The sequence below is a fragment of the Amblyraja radiata genome, chromosome 3 (genome assembly GCF_010909765.2).
Source record: "Amblyraja radiata isolate CabotCenter1 chromosome 3, sAmbRad1.1.pri, whole genome shotgun sequence".
Lineage (NCBI taxonomy): Eukaryota > Metazoa > Chordata > Chondrichthyes > Rajiformes > Rajidae > Amblyraja > Amblyraja radiata.
The window spans coordinates 11,563,413-11,585,317 of record NC_045958.1 but is presented as its reverse complement, the minus strand read 5'-3'; the positions used below and the strand labels follow the sequence as shown (position 1 = coordinate 11,585,317).

Genomic DNA, 21,905 nt, shown 5'->3' with positions numbered 1-21,905 from the left:
TGAAGTGCATTCTATTCTGAGCAGACAGTTAGCTCTGCTACATTATCATTGAGGCAGTGAAGATGAAAATTAACACCAGCAGACTTTGTACCTCAGATTTTCCTTTCATAAATCAACAAAAAAAAAGGATTTTTATGAGGACTTATCAACATTAAAATACACGCAGAGACATATTCTGGTTGCAATGTTGTCACAACCACCAGATCAGAAGTGTATTTTAAACACCATCCATTCATAAATTTCATGAAAGATCGTGGACTGGGTCAGCGCTGGAATTATTCACAACATGGGGACAAGATGGCACAAGCAATAGGTGCCATTGTAAAGAAACGCCTGCATATTTTCATGCAGAGTAATTTCATTTATTATGACCTGAGATAGATGCATTCAGCAGAAAAAAAAAACATTATAAAGAAGGAAATGTTCTCTCTTTAGCAGAGGAATGCCATTTCAAAGGTTTTTGTCCAGTTAGCCTGAAAGGTGGTAGAATAGTTTAATGGGGGTTATATATGCTGAAGTCAGACACATAAATAAGGAACAAGATTTCGTACATTGGAAAAATTTACCAGGATTTACATGGAAGCAATGGTTTCATTTGTTAATAATTCCATTTTGCACAACTTAACTTCCTGCTGCTGTATAATGATGTATTTAAGCAGGTGTAGCTTTCCATAGAACCCAGTTACATGCCTCTGCTCCAGCATTGGCGAGGGAGATCAGGTGGCGAGTTGATTTTACCGCACTTTGAAATTGGTGTTGATTGCAGAAAAGAAATTGTGGACAATCAAAGAAACAGACTAAAGCACAGACAGTGGTTTCCATAGTGTTAATATCTAATTTAACTTTCAAGTAATGATCCAAAGATTTATCTTAATTGAGAAGTATCGTGTGAAACAAGATGCATATTCTAATATGGCATGAAACCTAGAATGTAGAAACAAAGAACTGCAGATACTGTACCTGTTTTCCAAAAAAGATACAAAGTGCTGGAGTAACTCAGCAGGTCAGGCGGCATCCTTGGATAACATGGATACGTGACATTTCAGGTTCAAGTTCAAGTTCAAGTGAGTTTATTGTCATGTGTCCCTGATAGGACAATTAAATTCTTGCTTTGCTTCAGCACACAGAACATAGTAGGCATTTACTACAAAACAGATCAATGCGTTCATATACCATAATATAAATATATACACACATGTATAAATAAACTGATAAAGTGCAAATAACAGATAATGGGTTATTAATAATCAGAGTTTTTTCCGAGCCAGGTTTAATAGCCTGATGGCTGTGGGGAAGTAGCTTTTCCTGAACCTGGTCGTTGCAGTCTTCAGGCTCCTGTACCTTCTACCTGAAGGTAGCAGGGAAATTAGTGTGGGTCTTTGATGATACTGCCAGCCTTTTTGAGGGTAGTGAAAGAATGCTGTGAGAGAGAAGGAACAGGTCAAAGTGTGGTAGACAATAAGTGTACACAAGCTGGGAGGAAGGGAGGGGGGGGGGGGGGGGGGGGGGGGTTGATAGGTAGCTGGTTGGACAAAGGCCAGTAATAAATAAAAACACAAGGTGTGAGACAAAAGGATTGAAGCATTGTGAATTGTGAATTGTAAAGCCAGAGGAAGTGATGCAGTATGAAATGTTCCAGCTTATATTACTTCCCGTCAATCATTAGCATAGCAATCTATTGTTCAAAGATATATCAGACCTTGCCCTTGCTTGTTCACAGTACTGTTTTGCTGTCATGCTAGTTGTTCAGCGTGTGTTTCATAGGTACTTCCAGCCACAGCCCCTGAGGCTGCTCATCCTATCATTTGCGACGTTCAGAAGCACTTATTTTACTAAACAGCATCAGCAGCAGCATAGAGACATCCATTCTGGAACACATAGATTTTGAAATGTCTCCTTGCAAGTCGAAAGGAGAAAATGATGGTAGTTCACTGGAGGAAGATATCATTCGGCTAAGGCCGGACTCATATGCAAGAACTGGTGCCATCCTGTGCTTCCACAGAGAGTGGTGAATCTCTGGAACTCTCTGCCACAGAAGGTAGTTGAGGCCAGTTCATTGGCTATATTTAAGAGGGAGTTAGATGTGGCCCTTGTGGCTAAAGGGATCAGGGGGTATGGAGAGAAGGCAGGTACAGGATACTGAGCTGGATGATCAGCCATGATCATATTGAATGGCGGTGCAGGCTCGAAGGGCCGAATGGCCTACTCCTGCACCTATTTTCTATGTTTCTATGTTTCCACAATAAAAATCATTGTTTCCTTGGAGGTGGACAAAAATGCTGGAGAAACTCAGCGGGTGAGGCAGCATCTATGGAGCGAAGGAAATAGGCAACGTTTCAGGCCGAAACCCTTGTTTCCTTGGAACTCAGTTAATTCTGCTCCTTGCAGAATATGCAAATAATCTTGGGTGATATGATGCCTATTGTGGATGAGAGCTTTAGCCACGTCATAGTAGTAAAAATAAGCAGCTTCACTCCATTGCAACTACTTCTGGAATATATACCACCTTTGGAGAAATCTGCAGAAAAGCTCCTCTCAAGAGAGGATCTGTGTGCAGCCTTCAATTCTCCTTGCAGTAAGTATTCTGGGGCCAAAAATATCCCGGATTGAAAAATCCGTGTTTAATCTTTTGGGATTCACAAGGCTGAATCCTCTTGCTGTTTCAGCTTCATGGCAGACTTGTAAACTGTTCACAGATCATAGGACAGACTGAGAGAATGCACGGCTATCACAAGAGTTGGCATGCATAAGCAGGTTGTCTCTCATGGCAGCACAGCATTTATGCTAACCATCTGCCTCACTTAAATTACCAAGCCTGAGATAGAGCTATGGCAAGCCTAGCATTGGATGTGGCAACAGCAGAGGACGCTGATAATATTCACAAGGAGATAAGAAGCCAGCTATATCCCAGGAGCCATTCACTCGCATTCAACAGCCAGCCAGATCACCACTTCCTTTTCAAATTGCTGTTGGCAGGTGTATCAGATTGATTGATTAAGATATTAAAATTGCAGGGTTATCAAGGAGAAGAATTAGGATCTGAAAGATTGGACCATCATGAATGAGTGACAGTTTTAATAAATAATTTGGCTTCAAATTTTTATGTATAATTTGGAAACTTTAGATGCAGATAACTGTTTGAGTATCAAAGACTAATAATTATGTCTACTGCAAAATTTCATTGAGCTCATATAGTCAGGACTATACACGACATAGAAACATAGAAAATAGGTGCAGGAGGAGGCCATTCAGACCTTCGAGCCAGCACCGCCATTCATTGTGATCATGGCTGATCATCCCCTATCAATAACCCGTGCCTGTGTTCTCCCCATATCCTTTGACTCCACTAGCCCCGAGAGCTCTATATAACTCTCTCTTAAATCCATCCAGTGACTTGGCCTCCACTGCCCTCTGTGGCAGGGAATTCCATAAATTCACAACTCTCTGGGTGAAAACGTTTTTTCTCACCTCGGTTCTGGACTCACCCAACATTGGGAACATTTTTCCTGCATCTAGCTTGTCCAGTCCTTTTATAATTTTGTATGTTTCTATAAGATCCCCCCTCATCTTTCTAAACTCCAGTGAATACAAGCCTAGTCTTTGCAATCTTTCCTCATGTGACATTCCTGCCATCCCAGGGATCAATCTCGTGAACCTATGCTGCACTGCCTCAATCACAAGGATGTCCTTCCTCAAATTAGGAGACCAAAACTGTGCACAACACTCCAGATGTGGTCTCACCAGAGCCCTATACAACTGCAGAAGAACCTCCTTACTCCTAAACTGAAATCCTCTTGTTATAAAGACCAACATTCCATTAGCTTTCTTCACTGCCTGCTGTACCTGTAAGCCAACTTTCAGTGACCTGTGTACAAGGACGCCCAGATCTCGCTGCACCTCCCCCTTACCTAACCTAACCTAACTCCATTGAGATAATAATCTGCCCCCTTGTTTTTGCCACCAAAGTGGATAACCTCACATTTATTTATATTATACTGTATCTGCCACGCATCTGCCCACTAACGCAACCTGTCCAGGTCACCCTGCAACCTCCTAACATCCTCTTCACTGTTCACAATGTTCACACTGCCACCCAACTTGCTAGTGTTGCTCCTAATTCCCTCTTCCAAATCATTAATATATATGGTAAACAGTTGCGGCCCCAACACCGAGCCTTGCGGCACTTCACTCTCCACTGCCTGCCATTCTGAAAAGGACCCCCGTTCACTCCTACTCTTTGCTTCCGGTCTGCCAACCAATTTTCTATCCATGTCAACACCCTACCCCCAATACCATGTGATCTAATTTTAGTCACCAGTCTCCCGTGCGGGACCTTATCAAAGGCTTTCTGAAAGTCTAGATACACTACATCCACTGGCACCCCTTCATCCATTTTACTTGTCAAATCCTCAAAAAATTCCAGAAGATTAGTCAAGCATTAGACATGCAAGATACAACATTTATTAAACCAAAGAATGCAAGGTTCCACCCCAGGAACAGTATTTATTTTTTCACTTCTTCTCATTTCCCATCCACATTGAGGGCAAGATGATTACTTGACCAAATATCACTCCCAATCATGTTGTTTAAAATTGCTATTAGGATCTCAGTTATGCTACAGTCTGCAGAATGACAAACCCAAATAGCCCAAAAATGCTAATAATATTCAAACAAAATTATGATCCTCAGCATCACTGACCAAAATGGTGATCCAAATCATTTGGACAGGAAAGGTTTTGAGGGATATGGGACAAATATGTGCAGGTGGGACTAGTGTAGATGGAGCATTTTGGTTGGGATGGGTAAGTTGTGTTGAATGGCCAGTTTTTGCGCTGTATGACTATGACTTAATAAAATGCCAACAATTCTGAAGTCCTAACATATAACATATAACATATAACAATTACAGCACGGAAACAGGCCATCTCGGCCCTACAAGTCCGTGCCGAACAATTATTTTCCCTTAGTCCCACCTGCCTGCACTCATACCATAACCCTCCATTCCCTTCTCATCCATATGCTTATCCAATTTATTTTTAAATGATACCAACGAACCTGCCGCAACCACTTCCACTGGAAGCTCATTCCACACCGCTACCACTCTCTGAGTAAAGAAGTTCCCCCTCATGTTATCCCTAAACTTCTGTCCCTTAATTCTGAAGTCATGTCCTCTTGTTTGAATCTTCCCTATTCTCAAAGGGAAAAGCTTGTCCACATCAACTCTGTCTATCCCTCTCATCATTTTAAAGACCTCTATCAAGTCCCCCCTTAACCTTCTGCGCTCCAGAGAATAAAGACCTAACTTATTCAACCTTTCTCTGTAACTTAATTGTTGAAACCCAGGCAACATTCTAGTAAATCTCCTCTGTACTCTCTCTATTTTGTTGACATCCTTCCTATAATTGGGCGACCAAAATTGTACACCATACTCCAGATTTGGTCTCACTGCCTTGTACAATTTTAACGTTACATCCCAGCTTCTATACTCAATGCTCTGATTTATAAAGGCTAGCATAGCAAAAGCTTTCTTTACCACCCTATCTATATGAGATTCCACCTTCAAGGAACTATGCACGGTTATTCCCAGATCCCTCTGTTCAACTGCATTCTTCAATTCCCTACCATTTACCATGTACGTCCTATTTTGATTTGTCCTGCCAAGGTGTAGCACCTCACATTTATCAGAATTAAACTCCATCTGCCATCTTTCAGCCCATTCTTCCAAATGGCCTAAATCACTCTGCAGACTTTGGAAATCCTCTTCATTATCCACAACATCCCCTATCTTGGTATCATCTGCATATTTACTAATCCAATTTACCACACCTTCATCCAGATCATTGATGTACATGACAAACAACAAAGGACCCAACACAGATCCCTGAGGCACCCCACTAGTCACCTGCCTCCAACCCGACAAACAGCCATCCGCCATTACCCTCTGGCGTCTCCCATTCAGCCACTGTTGAATCCATCTTGCTACTCCTGCATTTATACCCAACAGTTGAACCTTCTTAACCAACCTTCCATGAGGAAACTTGTCAAAGGCCTTACTAAAGTCCATATAGACAACATCCACTGCTTTACCCTCGTCAATTTCCCTAGTAAATTCTTCAACAAAAAAAAGTCCTGTGACCCAATATTGGAAAATTAATCACTAATGACCTGTTCTGCTGGAGTTTGAGACCTAAATGAGACGAGACACCCTATCCTGATTATATCAGCACACAAAATCACACTTTTTCCCAACATTTCCAGTATTTTATATTTTGAATTCAGATTTTAAGCATCTGAAATTATTTTTCATTTTTCATTTCCATTCTCTCAACATGGATGTCAATATATGGCAATGTATTCATTTATTGATGATAGTGTGTGATCTGGAACTGATGATATTGCCATTCTATTATTGCCTTTCTCCTTCTAGATGTCAAAGTTTCTTTTCAGTGATGACTTTCAAATTCTTGTTGGCAATTCGATAAACTTATCGTCTTGATTGTCATAGAAGAATAATTAGGCTTTCTCGTGTTTGTGAGGATCATTGCTGAGCACTGGCGGTATGGTTGGTACTTCCCACTCTGAAGGTATTCCGAGCATTGATTTGAGAAAAGGTCTGTCTCTCCCTGGGTGACATGAGATACCTGGGCTTGCCAAATCAACTGCACCAAACAAAAGCCGTTCAGACAGTATTTATTTATTCTAACCAGTATCTCTAGCAAACCACCTGTTCAAGTTAAGACAGTCTATCTCTATAAAATGATTCAGAGTTGAATTCTGAAGATTTCTACCAACTATTTTGTCTGTCAACACTGCTTTCTGTGTCAGGTTTACTGACTGTGACAGATGTGCTAGCTGTCCCAGCCTTGCCAGCTGTGCTAAGTCGGCCAATTGGGTTTAATGTGACAGCTTTCAGTACCTGTGGCACTGCAGCAGCTGTTGCCTCAGATGCCGACGCCACTCATCGACATCCCTGTTTATTTCCTCATTCATTATTCTTGGATGCTAAATGATTTCAATTTCACAGCACCCTTAGGGCAATGCTATGTTTAGAGAAAGAACTCATATAACTCTACAGATATTTATAAATTATATTACAGATATTTGAAATAAGGATGAGTGTAATTAAATCAAAAATGATTTAATTACAAAAACAACATTAACCAATCACCTGCAGGAATAATCTATTAAAGTTTTCAATCAAATTAATGGATATGAAGGAAAATGTCATGAATTCCATATTGAGTGACACAGACGTTTTATCATTGTCTGAACTTGGATCTTTCTAGTGAACTGTAGGAAATGGCTGGGCAAAATGTAAAGATTGATGGAGCAACAGAGATGCCGAAAAGAATGGAGGGAAGTCCAAGAATCTCGTGGGAGAATTGGGGGAAAAAGATGGCTCGACCTGATTCATGTAACAATGATATAACAGTGTCTATGCACCAAAGTTGATTAGAATTTCATTTGAGGTGACCTATGTGCTAATAACCACATGAACTTCCCAGTGAATAAGAGGAACTAAGTAGTGTCCGACCTTGAAAATGAATGATTATCACGGTACTAACCATTCATTCCATTCACAAAGTGATTAAGTACCATGGAAATAAATAAACTAGGTGAATTTGATATCTCTCTCTCTCCCTCTCCCTCTCCCTCTCCCTCTCCCTCTCCCTCTCCCTCTCCCTCTCCCTCTCCCTCTCCCTCTCCCTCTCCCTCTCCCTCTCCCTCTCCCTCTCCCTCTCCCTCTCCCTCTCCCTCTCTCTCTCCCTCTCCCTCTCCCTCTCCCTCTTCCTTTCCCTTTCCCTCTCCCTTTCCCTCTCCCTTTCCCTCTCCCTTTCCCTCTCCCTTTCCCTCTCCCTTTCCCTCTCCCTTTCCCTCTCCCTTTCCCTCTCCCTTCCTCTCCCTTTCCCTCTCCCTTTCCCTCTCCCCTTTCCCTCTCCCCTTTCCCTCTCCCCTTTCCCTCTCCCCTTTCCCTCTCCTCTTTCCCTCCCCTTTTTCCCTCTTTCCCCCATCGCCATCATCTAATATCGTCATGCATACAAAATAGTGGATTAATGCTATGAGCTACACACGATGAAAGATAAACCTCTGAGGTGGTTATGTCCTTTGAAAGTGAATAAATCATCAGGCATGGATGAAAAATATCCAAAAGTGTTAAAAGAAGGAAAGACCTAGTTAGGCAGAGGCCCTCATGTTTTCAAACATCCATTGCTATGGTGTTGCTGCTAGAAGAGTAGATACCTGTGGTTTTTTTCACTGTTGCTTAAAAATGCTGGAACAATTAATCGCAGGCCAATATTCAGTATTATTGTAAAGGACAGTGTGAACTTTCATTCAGAAATGAACAAATTAATCAAAAACAGTATGGATTTGTTGTAGACATTCATATTTGGCATATGTAATTAAAGTTTTTGAGATGACAAGGATGGTTAATGAGGCCACGTCTTTGCTGTCTATTGGGATTTCACCAGACATTTGACAAAGTCCTACATGCTGAGAAAAGTATTGGGCCTGTCCCACTTAGGCAAATTCTTAGGCGACTGCCAGCGACTGTCAAGTCTGACTGGCAAAGCCAATGTGATGTAGACACACATGGTGATGAACAGGAAGGTTGGCGCTGTAATTAAGATAGAGAAAGCATAGTGTACGGGAAGGGTCATATAAGTCATTTAAAAGAGGGTGGGAGAGGTGGGGGGGGAGGAGGGGGAGACGGGGTGGGGAGAAGGAGTGGAGACAACTTTTAAGAAGCCAGAGATACACGGCTGTGAAGCTCGGCGGACATTTAACATTACCGGTCGGTTATCCTTGGTTCTGAAAACTACTGCTTACATTTTTTTTCTCCCAATGAGCCAATGAAATTCACCGGTCAGCACCAGCTACAACCTACGAGAACCTACGACAACCTTCGACCCCCTGGCAACCCACTACCACTGCACCGACGGCACGATAATTCTCGCTACTCTCCATGGCGGCTTCATTCTGGTCGCCGCTAACTTTTCAACATGTTGAAAAATTTGCGCCAACCATAATGAGGCGGCGACTAGTTCCCAGAATGCGGGAACTCCTCACGACCATGAAGGCGACTCCCCGGCAACCACCCGCGAACATGTGGCGAGCGCATACTCCTGCAGTCGCCTAAAATGTCGCCTAAGTGGGACAGCCCCATTAAGGTACATGGGATCCAACAAAGAGTGACAACGTTGATCCAAAACTAGCACAATGGCAGGGGGTGGAGAGTAAAGATTGATGGTGTTTTTGTGACTGGAAGGCTATTGTCAGTGACATTCTGCAAGACCCAGTAGCAAGCCCCTTGCATTTGGATATATGGACGAATGACTTAGATTTGAATGTTGGGAGCATGGAAGATAAATTTGTAGCTGACATCAAGATCATCATTATGAGAAGGGTGGATTTTCACCTCAGGGGATGATAGAGGATTTAATAAATTGTCCAGATGAGGGTCTATAACGCAGAAGAGAGTTCCCATCATTTTAAATCTTATTATGTTTAACTTCAATGAGTTTAACCCGCTCTTTTAATATTTTGTGTTGATATGATTGATATATTGTTAAAGTGTTCAATACAGCCAAGCCCAGTGTCTTCTCCCATTATGTTTCACTGCTATATAGATTGCCTACTGCCCAAATTACAGTCTATCTAGGCAGTTTTTCTTTCTGCACTGTTAGTTCTGTAAATTTCTTAAAGACCTGTTCTTGGCCACCTCCTCCTCCTCCTCTTCCTCCCCTAATTTGAGGAAGGACAGCGTAGGTTTACAAGGTTAATTCCCGGGATGGCGGGACTGTCATATGCTGAGAGAATGGAGCAGCTAGGCTTGTAAACTCTGGAGTTTAGAAGGCTGAGAGGTGATCTCATTGAAACATATAAGATTGTCGAGGGCTTGGACGTGCTAGAGGCAGGAAACATGTTCCCGATGTTGGGGGAGTCCAGAACCAGGGGCCACAGTTTAAGAATAAGGAGTAAGCCATATAGAACGGAGACTAGGAAACACTTTTTCTCACAGAGAGTGGTGAGTCTGTGGAATTCTTTGCCTCAGAGGGAGGTGGAGGCAGGTTCTCTGGATGCTTTCAAGAGAGAGCTAGATAGGGCTCTTAAAAATAGTGGAGTCAGGGGATATGGGGAGAAGGCAGGAACGGGGGTGATGATTGGGGATGATCAGCCATGATCACATTGAATGGCGGTGCTGGCTCGAAGGGCCAAATGGCCTACTCCTGCACCTATTGTCTATTGTCTATTGTCTTCCTTAATACTCTGATTTAATGATGACATTTTTCTTGAACATAAGATCAGTTCACTAAAGCTGAATCCCAATTCTACTACCTCAGCACTTGGGGCATTGCATATGTGATCAGGCAGATTGCCTGATATTATCATAAACAAATCGATTTTGCTCCAATTTGTTTTCAGGTATGATTGCAAATTTACTCCCATGCCACTGATTCTATCCCCTTTCTTAACCACTTGCTTCAGCTGAGTGAGACAATGCAAAGCATGAGGAACCTATTTGATCCAGTGCTTCGCTTCAAATTACACATTCAATCAGCACTCCAAACGGTTTTCATTTGCTTCGTCCCAAATGCCTCAAAAGGCTCAACCATGAATTTGTCACTTCAACCTCGACTAATCTACATCAACTGAAGACATTTCTGTTTTGCACCAACCAATTCCTGTTTAGCCAGCATGACAATTTGTCCTCTCCTGAATCTCAATGTTTTAATTGTAAATTCCTTGACGTCATCTATGAACCGCATTAATAATGCCTCACCTCACCTTTCTTTCTCCAATCCTTCAGTTCTCATCGTCAGTCAGTCTGTTTATTTGCATTACTTTGTGCCCACAGCTTGAAATATTCTCCCTAAAACTATTGGACTTGGAAAGTCATTCAATGGTTTCACAGTTTTCACTTTTAACATAAAATCATAGAATCATATAGTGTAGGAAGGAACTGCTGGTTTAAACCGAAGGTAGACACAAAAAGCTGAAGTAACTCAGCTGGTCGACCCGAAACATCACCCATTCCTTCTCTCCAGAGATGCTGCCTGTCCCGCTGAGTTACTCCAGCTTTTTGTGTCTATCATAGAATCATATAGCATGGAAACGGCTCATTCAGCCCAACTCATCTGCACTGACCAATGGGCACCAATCCATACTAATCGCATCACGTGGCACGTGGTCCATAACTCTCTATGTCTAATGCGATTTGTGCTAATCTCAATAGACAAAAGACAATAGACAATAGACAATAGGTGCAGGAGTAGGCCATTCGGCCCTTCGAGCCAGCACCATGGCTGATCATCCACAATCAGTACCCCGTTCCTGCCATCTCCCCATATCTCTTAACTCTGCTATCTTTAAGAGCTCTATCTAATTCTCTCTTGAAAGCATCCAGAGAATCGGACTCCACTGCCTTCTGAGGCAGAGAATTCCACAGATTCACAACTCTCTGGATGAAAAATCTTTTCCTCATCTCCGTTCTAAATGGCCTACCCCTTATTCTTAAACTGTGGCCCCTGGTTTAGGACTCCCCCAACATCGGGAACATGTTTCCTGCTTCTAGCGTGTCCAATCCCTTATTAATCGTACATGTTTCAATAAGATCCCCTCTCATTCTTCTAAATTCGAGTGTATACAAGCCCAGTCGCTCCATTCTTTCAACATTTGACAGTTCAGTTATCCTGGGAAATAACCTCGTGAACCTACGCTGCACTCCTTCAATAGTGCACTCTCTCGACACCTCGTAACTGATGTCAGTGACCCAGCTTCAAGCAGTCTCTCAGGCATTGCATTCCAGGTGCTTACCACTCTCTGACCAAATAAGCCTCCACCCCCCCATATCTATATCCCCTCTAAAATTCTTATCCCTTGTCCTAAATGTATGTCCTCTAGTCTTACCTACTAATATGGGGAACATATTCCTGCACTCACGTCACCTTTCTTTCTCCAGCCCTTCAATACTATCTATAATTTTATAGACCTCAAATCGTGTCACCTCTTAACTTGCTCTGCTCCTGACCTACCTTCTCCACCCCCTCCTGAACTGCTCCATTCTAGGCTACATCCTGGTGAACCTTCCCTGCAACCTCCCCAACACTGTTGCCTTATCATGCGTTATTCTTCATGTTCCCTGGCACCGCATGCATCCTCTAATGAAGTTTGGTATTTGTCGCTCATTAATTATGTTTGCTTTTCTTCCTTTACTTTGTTTCCGCTGTCTCCTATTTAGCAACATTAAGGACATCCATTCGGTTTTGGACGTGTCAGTTTATGATGAAGACAGGGATCGGAGAGCTGACTTCCTTGGCAAAGTTGCCATACCTTTACTTGCTGTAAGTTTAATCTGGCACGCGCACGGTTTGCTTTTCTTACTTAATAAAATTTTTGTCTACATGCCTGTCATTTCTCAAGCAAGTTTGCAGTAATAACACTAAAATTCTAGCATGCCCAATCCACAACCGTGTTAAATCCCATGATAGTTTTTTTTCTGACAGATTTGGTGCTGGTAATGAACAGGTACTTGTCAGAGTTGCCACAGTTGTTTTGGGTTCTCTGTCAGTTTCAGCAGCTTGGGGTGAAAGGTTGCTGGGTGTGTTTATTCAGCAGAGACTGAGAGACAGACACTGTCATGTCCTTTTCCCACAGATTCAAAATGGTGAAGAGAAAGCCTACATCTTGAAAAACAAGAATCTGACAGGGGCATCAAAGGGGGTCATCTATCTTGAAATGGATGTGGTTTATAATGTTGTAAGTGTTAACTTTGCCTTTTTATACTGGATGTGAACTTTTTAGTTGGTTAAATCTTCTTGGCGATCCTTCATCAGCAATTTTACGTTACATAACAAATGTTATTTTCCTTGAGACTTTTTTTTCCTCTGTCGACTGATACTGTAAATATTGACCTATTGTTTTCACAACCCTGAGATTGCCATGGGAGATATCTTACACTGAGATTGAAACATTTTTGTCTGTCTGTGATATTATGCAGGTAAGAGCAAGCATCCGAACTATCACCCCCAAAGAAGAGAAATACATTGAAGAAGAGCGTAAAATCTCCAAAGAGGTACATTTTGCTTCATCGAAATGTTTTTTTCTGTGTACTATCACAACAATCTTTTTAAACAAGTATTCAGAATAAAATCAATGGTCACATTTTCACATTGAAGTTTTCTTACGTACGTTCACCTCAATGTTGCCCTTTCACTGAAGAGTCACAATGAATGGTACAAATATATGCCTCTGTTTCCATTCAATGGAAATCATGCATGTCTTAATATTGATTGAAGAATTGGCATATACTTTTGTAACATGTAATTTAATTATATGAATACACAAAGAAATAGTCTACAATGTAGTTTGTGCATTTTTTCAGAAGAAAAAGGAATGTATATCAAAAGTGTTGTATGGGCTATAGTTATTCAGATGGTGGCAGGTCAAAAATTGTTGGCATTTTATAATAGTGTTTTCCATCAGCTGTTTGGAACAATGTCACAGCTAGATCAATTAAACATTGTGGTGATAAAAACTAAGGCATAATTATGGCGTCCATATTGGAAAAAGTAATTGTCCTGCAACAATATATCAGTGGGTCACAGTATACATTTTAGGGCCCTTGTTTGAATGTAGAAATGTGCTGGTTGCAATCTATTGGGCATCTCCAGGCTTTACTTGGCTTCTGTAACATTCAATAATAGAACAGAAGGTTAATTTACACAATGAATTTGCTCTGGAATCATGCACAGGCCAGATGGACATGGTATATTTTCCCTGAATTCATTTAAATCAGTGCAGATTGTAGGGCTGCAGTGAAGTAAGACAAGGGCAAAATGAGTGTTCCACAAATTCCTTCTGCTTGCACGTGATCCATATCTGTACATTACCTGCATGTTCATGTGCCTATCTAAAAGCTCTTAAACACCACTATTGTACCTGCTTCCACCACCTCCCCTGGCTGTGCGATCCAGACACTATCACTCTGTTAAAAACACATTTGTGCTGCACACCTCCTTTTGACTTTCCCCCCTCGCACCTAAAAGTTATGCCCTCGAGTATTTGACATTTCCCCCCTGATATTTCCAAGGAGGAGTTGGCTTAGACGTCAGTTGATAGTCACTCCACTATGATGGAGGTGGAGAGATCGTAAATGGGGAGAGAAGTGTCAGAGATAATTCAAGTTAATTTGAGGGAGGGGTTGAAGCCAGATGAAAGCTCTGCAGTTCCTGCGACATCCTGGGATGTCAGGACTTTCATATGAGGAAAGACTGGATAGACTCGGCTTGTACTCGCTAGAATTTAGAAGATTGAGGGGGGATTTTATAGAAACTTACAAAATTCTTAAGGGGTTGGACAGGCTAATGCAGGAAGATTGTCCCCGATGTTGGGGAAGTCCAGAACAAGTTGTCACAGTTTAAGGATAAAGGGGAAATCTTTTAGGACTGAGATGAGAAAAACATTTTTTACACAGAGAGTGGTGAATCTCTGGAATTCTCTGCCACAGAATGTAGTTGAGGCCAGTTCATTGGCTATATTTAAGAGGGCGTTAGATGTGGCCCTTGTGGCTAAAGGGATTGGGGGTATGGAGAGAAGGCAGGTACAGGATACTGAGTTGGATGATCAGCCATGATCATATTGAATGGCGGTGCAGGCTCGAAGCTCCGAATGGCGTACTCCTGCACCTATTTTCTATGTTTCTATGTTTCTAACATGAAGGATTGGAAGTGGCTTGAAGAATGTGTCCAATTTCCTGGTTGGTACAATCCACATTCCAGTGCTAAATATGGAACATTTATGATGGTGAATGACCTATCACAGCCACCTCTTCAGATTCCAACCATCATAGAAGTTAGTGTGTAAAAAAATTAATTCAATTTACTTTATTTGATACCAAGTTATGGTTGAAAACACTTGATATGGCGGAGGTTCACAATACAGGAAACATCCAAGGTGCAGGTTCGAATTCGTACATGCTAGAACCTGACATGTTTGCTGCCAACAGTGGCAGATATTCAACAAAGTGAAAAGTTGCCCAAGTAGCTCCTGTCCACAAAAAGCAAGACACATCAAGCGTCAAGAGTGTTTTATTGTCATATGTCCCAGATAGAACAATTAAATTCTTACTTGCTGCAGCACAACAGAAAATGCATACATAGTATGATATAACAAACGAGAGAGAGAAAAGAAAAAGTTCAGTGGGTATATAAACACATACTCACAATATAACCGATTGCAGTTCCGAGCCTATATGAGATTGCAATGTTTGATACCCTGATGGTTGTTCCTGAACCTGGACGTTACGGTTTTCAGGCTCCTGTACCTTCTTCTCGATGTCAGTGGTGAAATCCGGATGGTGTGGATCTCTGATGATCTTGGCTGCCTTTTTGAGGCAGCGACTCCGATAAATCCCTTCCATGGTGGGGAGCTCAGAGCCGGTGATGGACTAGGCAGTGGTCACAACCTTTTGCAGTCCGTTCCGCTCCTGGACGTTCAAGTTGCCGAACCGGACAATGATGCAACCAATCAATAGACAATAGGTGCAGGAGAAGGCCATTCGGCCCATCGAGCCAGCATCGCCATTCAATGTGATCATGACTGATCATCCCCAATCAGTTCCTGCCTTCTCCCCATATCCCCTGACTCTGCTATCTTTAAGAGCCCTATCTAGCTCTCTCTTGAATGTATCCATAGAACCAGCCTCCACCGCCCTCTGAGGCAGAGAATTCCACAGTCACAACTCTCTGTGTGAAAATGTGTTTTCTCATCTCCGTTCTAAATGGCTTACCACTTATTCTTAAACTGTGGTCCCTGGTTCTGGACTCCCCCAACATCGGGAACATGTTTCCTGCCTCTAGCATGTCCAAACCAAAGATCTTATAGCGGAGCAAGATAGGCTACTCCTGCGAAATGCAATGGGCTGACGTGTAGTACGCTATGGAGGGGATCATGGGCATTTTTCCCCGCCCATTTTAGTAACCTGAGCCTACCTGACCCGACCCGACTCGCAATGTAATCAATGTTGCGGGGCAACAGTTTGTGTGTGTGATATAGGGTTAGATTCATAAATCTGTCAGTTCATACTTCTTGTCAAGAATAAAATTTGACTCTGGTAATTGTCTTTTTTTATGTTTTTTCAATCATTTCTTTTTAAATGGCTCACAAGCAGTGTTTGAGTTGATTTAGTAGTAACCGGAACCGACCCGACTCGCAGGGTAATTGACATTGCGGGGGAACCTTTTGTGTGTGTGATATAGGGTTAGATTCATAATTCTGTTAGTTCATAATTCTGTTAATTCTTGTTAAAGAATAAAATGTTTATAAACACACATACATGAAAATGATATAAATGTATATAATCATATAACACACACAATTATATTTCTTCTGATCCAATAATGAACTTTATTTCAGACTAGACAAGGGACATTAAATAAGAAACATTGTAAATAAGAAACATTGTAAACGTCCCCGCAACTTCACACACACTAGGCCTTATCCCCCCCCGGCACTCCCTCGCCTGCCCCCTCACTACAATGTCTCCCCCCCCCCCTCCTATGCCCCTCTCCCCTGGCCCCACACTCCCTCTCCCGCTGCCCCTGGCCCCACACTCCCTCTCCCCTGGCCCCACACTCCCTCTCCCCTGGCCCCACACTCCCTCTCACGGGCCCCACACTCCCTCTCCCCTGGCCCCACACTCCCTCTCCCCGGGCCCCACACTCCCTCTCCCCGGGCCCCACACTCCCTCTCCCCTGGCCCCACACTCCCTCTCCCCTGGCCCCACACTCCCTCTCCCCTGGCCCCACACTCCCTCTCCCCTGGCCCCACACTCCCTCTCCCCTGGCCCCACACTCCCTCTCCCTCTCCCCGGGCCCCACACTCCCTCTCCCCGTGGCCCCACACTCCCTCTCCCCTGGCCCCACACTCCCTCTCCCGCTGCCGCGGGCCGCTCACTCCCTCATCCCCTGGCCCACACTCCCTCTCCCGCTGCCCCTGGCCCCACACTCCCTCTCCCCTGGGCCCCACACTCCCTCTCCCTGGCCCCACACCTCACTCTCCCTGGCCCAACACTCCCTCTCCCTGCCCCACACTCCCTCTCCCCTGGCCCCACACTCCCTCTCCCCTGGCCCCACACTCCCCTCTCCCGCTGCCCCTGGCCCCACACTCCCTCTCCCCTGGCCCCACACTCCCTCTCCCCTGGCCCCACACTCCCTCTCCCGCTGCCCCTGGCCCCACACTCCCTCTCCCCTGGCCCCACACTCCCTCTCCCCTGGCCCCACACTCCCTCTCCCGCTGCCCCAGGCCCCACACTCCCTCTCCCGCTGCCCCAGGCCCCACACTCCCTCTCCCCTGGCCCCACACTCCCTTTCCCCTGGCCCCACACTCCCTCTCCCGCTGCCCCAGGCCGCACACTCCCTCTCCCCTGGCCCCACACTCCCTCTCCCGCTGCCCCAGGCCCCACACTCCCTCTCCCGCTGCCCCAGGCCCCACACTCCCTCTCCCGCTGCCCCAGGCCGCACACTCCCTCTCCCCTGGCCCCACACTCCCTCTCCCGCTGCCCCGGGATGCACACTCCCTCTCCTCGCTGCCCCGGGCCGCGCACTCCCTCTCCTCGCTGCCCCTGGCCCCACACTCCCTCTCCCCGCTGCCCCGGGCCACGCACTCCCTCTCCCTGCTGCCCCGGGCCGCTCACTCCCTCTCCCCGGGCCGCTCACTCCCTCTCCCCGCTGCCCCGGGCCGCGCACTCCCTCTCCCCAGGCCGCTCACTCCTTCTCCCCGCTGCGGAAACAAAGATCCGATCTTTGGCCGGAAGCAAGATGGCGGAGCAAGATGGCGGAACAAGATGGCGGGGGCTGGTTGCTAAAATGAGTCATATAATCATACATGAATCTGCCCATGAGCGTACTACACGTTTGCGTGAGAGTAACCCATCTTGCTCTGCTATAAGATCTTTGGTCCAAACCATATATATTCTTATATGTTTCAATAAGATCCCATCTCATCCTTCTAAACTCCAGAGTATACAACCCCAGTCGCTCCATTCTCTCAGCATATGACTGTTCCGCCATCCCGGAAATTAACCTTGTAAATCTACGCTGCACTCCCTCAATAGCAAGAATGTCCTTCCACAAATTAGGGGACCAAAACTGCACACAATACTCCAGGTGTGGTCTCACTAGGGCCCGAGACAACTGCAAAAGGACCTCTTTGCTCCAATACTCCTCTTGTTATGAAGGCCAACATGCCATTCGCTTTCTTCACTGCCCGCTGTACCTGCATTGACTGATGATCAAGGACCCCCAGATCCCATTGTACTTCCCCTTTTCCCAACTTGACGCCATTTCTGTTTATGCTACCAAAGTGGATAACCTCACATTTATCCACATTAAACTGCATCTGCTATGCATCTGCCCACTCACCCAACCTGTCCAAGTCACCCTGCATTCTCATAGCATCCTCCTCACAGTTCACACTGCTACCCAGCTTTATGTCATCGGCAAATTTGCTAATGTTACTTTGAATCCCTTCATCTAAATCATTGGTGTATATTGTAAATAGTTGCGGTCCCAGCACCGAGCCTTGCGGTACCCCACTAGTCACTGCCTGCCATTCTGAAAGGGACCCGTTAATCCCTACTCTTTGTTTCCTGTCTGCCAACCAATTTTCTATCCATGTCAGCATTCTACCCCCAATACCATGTGCCCTAATTTTGCCCACTAATCTCCTATTTCATAAATGCTTTATGAAAGTCCAGGTACACCACATCCACTGGCTCTCCCTTGTCCATTTTCCTAGTTACATCCTCAAAAAAATTTCAGAAGATTAGTCAAGCTTGATTTCCCCTTGGTAAATCCATGCTGACTCGGACCGAACCTGTTATTGCTATCCAAATGTGCGGCTATCTCATCTTTTATAATTGACTCGAGCAACTTCCCCACCACCGATGTCAGGCTAACTGGTCTATAATTCCCTGTTTTCTCTCTCCCGCCTTTCTTAAAAAGTGGGATATCGTGAGCTATCCTCGAATCCACAAGAACTGCTCCTGAATCTATAAAACAGTCAATATTATCTCTACTGTGCAACTGTAGAAGTTCATGAGAATCCTCTTTGACATACCGAATCTTCGTAATCTTCTCAGGAAGTAGAGACGCTGATGTGCTTTCCTTATAATTGCATCAGTGTGCTGGGTCCAGGAAAGATCTTTGGAAATATGCATGGCCAGCTATTTGAAGTTTTTAACTCTCTCCACCATAGTCCCATTGATATACAGTGCATTCAGAATGTATTCCGATCCCTTTACTTTTTCCACATTTTGTTACATTACAGCCTTATTCTAAAATGGATTAAATTCATTTTTTTTATCATCAATCTCCCATAATATCCCATAATAAAAAAGCGAAAACGTGTTTAAAAATGTTTGCAAAGTAATTAAAATGAAATAACTGAAATATCACATAACTTACATAACTATTCAGACCCTTTACTCAGTACTTTGGTGAAGCACTTTTGGCAGTGATTACAGCCTCAAGTCTTCTTGGGTATGATGCTACAAGCTTGGCACAACTGTATTTGGGTAATTTCTCCCATTCTTCACTGCAGATCCTCTCAACCTCTGTCAGGTTGGATGGGGAGCGTCAATGCACAGCTATTTTCAGGTCCCTCCAGAGACGTTCGATCAGGTTCAAGTTCGGGCTCTTGCTGGGCTACTCAAGGAAATTCACAGACTTGTCACAAAGCCACTCCTGTGTTGTCTTGGCTGTGTGCTTAGGGTCATTGTCCTGCTGGAAGGCGAACCTCCGCCCCAGTCTGAGGTGCTGAACGCTCTGGAGCAGGTTCTCATCAAGGATCTCTCTGTACTTTGCTCCGTTTATCTTTCCCTCGATCATGACTAGTCTCCCAGTTCCTGCCACTGAACAAAATCCCCACAGCATGATGCTGCCACCACCATGCTTCACCGTAGGTAATGGTATTGGCCAGGTGATGAGCGGTGCCTGGTTTCCTCCAGACGTGACACTTGGAATTCAGGCCAAAGAGTTCAATCTTGGTTTCATCAGACCAGAGGATCTTGTTTCTCATGCCTTTTGGCAAACTCCAAGCGGGCTGTCATGTGCCTTTTACTGAGGAGTGGCTTCCGTCTGGCCACTCTACCATAAAGGCCTGATTGGTGGAGTGCTTGGTGCGCTTGGTGATTGGTTGTCCCTCTGAAAGGTTCTCCCATCTCCACAGAGGAACTCTGAAGCTCTGTCAGAGTGACCATCAGTTTCTTGGTAACCTCCGTGACCAAGGCCCATCTCCCCCGAGTGCTCAGTTTGGCCGGGCGGCCAGCTCTATGAAGAGTCCTGGTGGTTCCAAAGTTCTTCCATTTAAGAATGACAGTGGCCACTGTGCTCTTTGGGACCTGCAATGCTGCAGAAATTGTTTTATACCCTTCCCCAGATCTGTGTCTCGACACAATCCTGTTTCGGAGGTCTTCGGACAATGGCTTGGTTTTTGCTCTGAAATGCACTGTCAACTGTGGGACCTTATATAGACAGGTGTGTGCCTTTCCAAATCATGTCCTATCAATTTAATTTACCACTGGTCGACTCCAATCAAATTGTAGAAACATCTCAAGGATAATCAATGGAAACAGGATGAACCCAAGCTAATTTTTGAGTGTCATAGCAAAGGGTCTGAATACTTATGTAAGTGTGATATTTCAGTTATTTCTTTTTAATTACTTAAACACCTGTTTTTGTTTCTTCATTCTGGGGTGTTGTGTGCAGATTGATGTTTTAAAAAAAATTAATCCATTTTAAAATAAGGCTGTAACGTAACAAAATGTGGAAAACGTGAAGGGGTCTGAATACTTTCTGAATGCACTGTAAACAGGATTGTGGGTCCTCATCTTTCCTCTTCCAAAGTCCACAATCAGTTCCTTGATTTTACTGATCTTGAGAGCCAGGTTGTTGTGCTGGCACCATTTGGTCAATCGGTCGATCTCACTTCTATACTCTGACTCATCGCCATCTGTAATTCGTCCCACAACGGTGGTGTTGTCGGCGAACTTGACGATGGAGTTCGCATTATGTCCGGCTACACAGTCATGAGTATAGAGTGAGTAGAGCAGAGGGCTGTGCGTGCAGCCTTGAGATGCTCTGTATTGATTGTTAATGATGTGAAGTATTTTTGTCAATTCGAACAGACTGTGGTCTGTGGATGAGGAAGTCGAGGATCCAATTGCAGAGGGATGCGCAGAGACCCAGTTCTGTGAGCTTGATAAACAGCATTTTTTTTAAAATCAAAAATATTTATTCAAATATTAAAATAGTATTTACAATAATAAAACAAAACAGAAACCACCACCATAATACAAGACAAACAAATATGCTAAGTAAACTGCTAAACAACTATATTGCAATCCTTGTCCAGGATATATTCAATCCCCCTTGGTGCCCAGCGGTCCTGGAACTCCCTCAGGGTGCCCGTGGACAGGGTGTAGTCCCTCTCTAGTCCCACCCGAGCGTCGACGTAACCCCGGAAACGGGGCAGGAAGCTGGCTCGGGCAGAGCCCTCTTCCACCTGGCACCGTGACTCGCAGATTGCCAGCTTGGCCAGGCCCAGGAGCTTGGTCTCACCGATGTAGAGCAGCTGGCATCTAGTGCAGCAGATGCAATAGATGAGGTTGGAGGAGGTGCAGGTGAACCTCTGTCGCACCTGGAAAGACTGCTTGGGTCCTTGAATGGAGTCAAGGGGGGAGGTAACGCGACAAGTGTAGCATTTCCTGCGGTTGCAAGGGAAAGTGCCCGGAGAGGGGGTGGTACGGGTGGGAAGGGACAAATTGACCAGGGAGTTACGGAAGGAGCGGACTCTGCGGAAAGCAGACAGGGGAGGAGATGGGAAGGTGTGGCAAGTGGTGGGAT

The 21,905-nt window shown here is 44.5% G+C and overlaps 1 protein-coding gene across 2 annotated transcripts in view; it reads left to right on the top strand.

Moving 5' to 3' along the window:
- Positions 1-21,905, top strand: part of mctp1 (multiple C2 and transmembrane domain containing 1) — a 408,806-nt gene that overhangs the window by 250,172 nt on the left and 136,729 nt on the right. For both annotated transcript variants that reach the window (XM_033017292.1, XM_033017293.1), the window contains 3 exons: positions 12,242-12,344; positions 12,658-12,759; positions 13,001-13,075. In XM_033017292.1, coding sequence (XP_032873183.1) covers positions 12,242-12,344; positions 12,658-12,759; positions 13,001-13,075 — 280 coding nt within the window. The remainder of the gene's footprint in view (positions 1-12,241; positions 12,345-12,657; positions 12,760-13,000; positions 13,076-21,905) is intronic.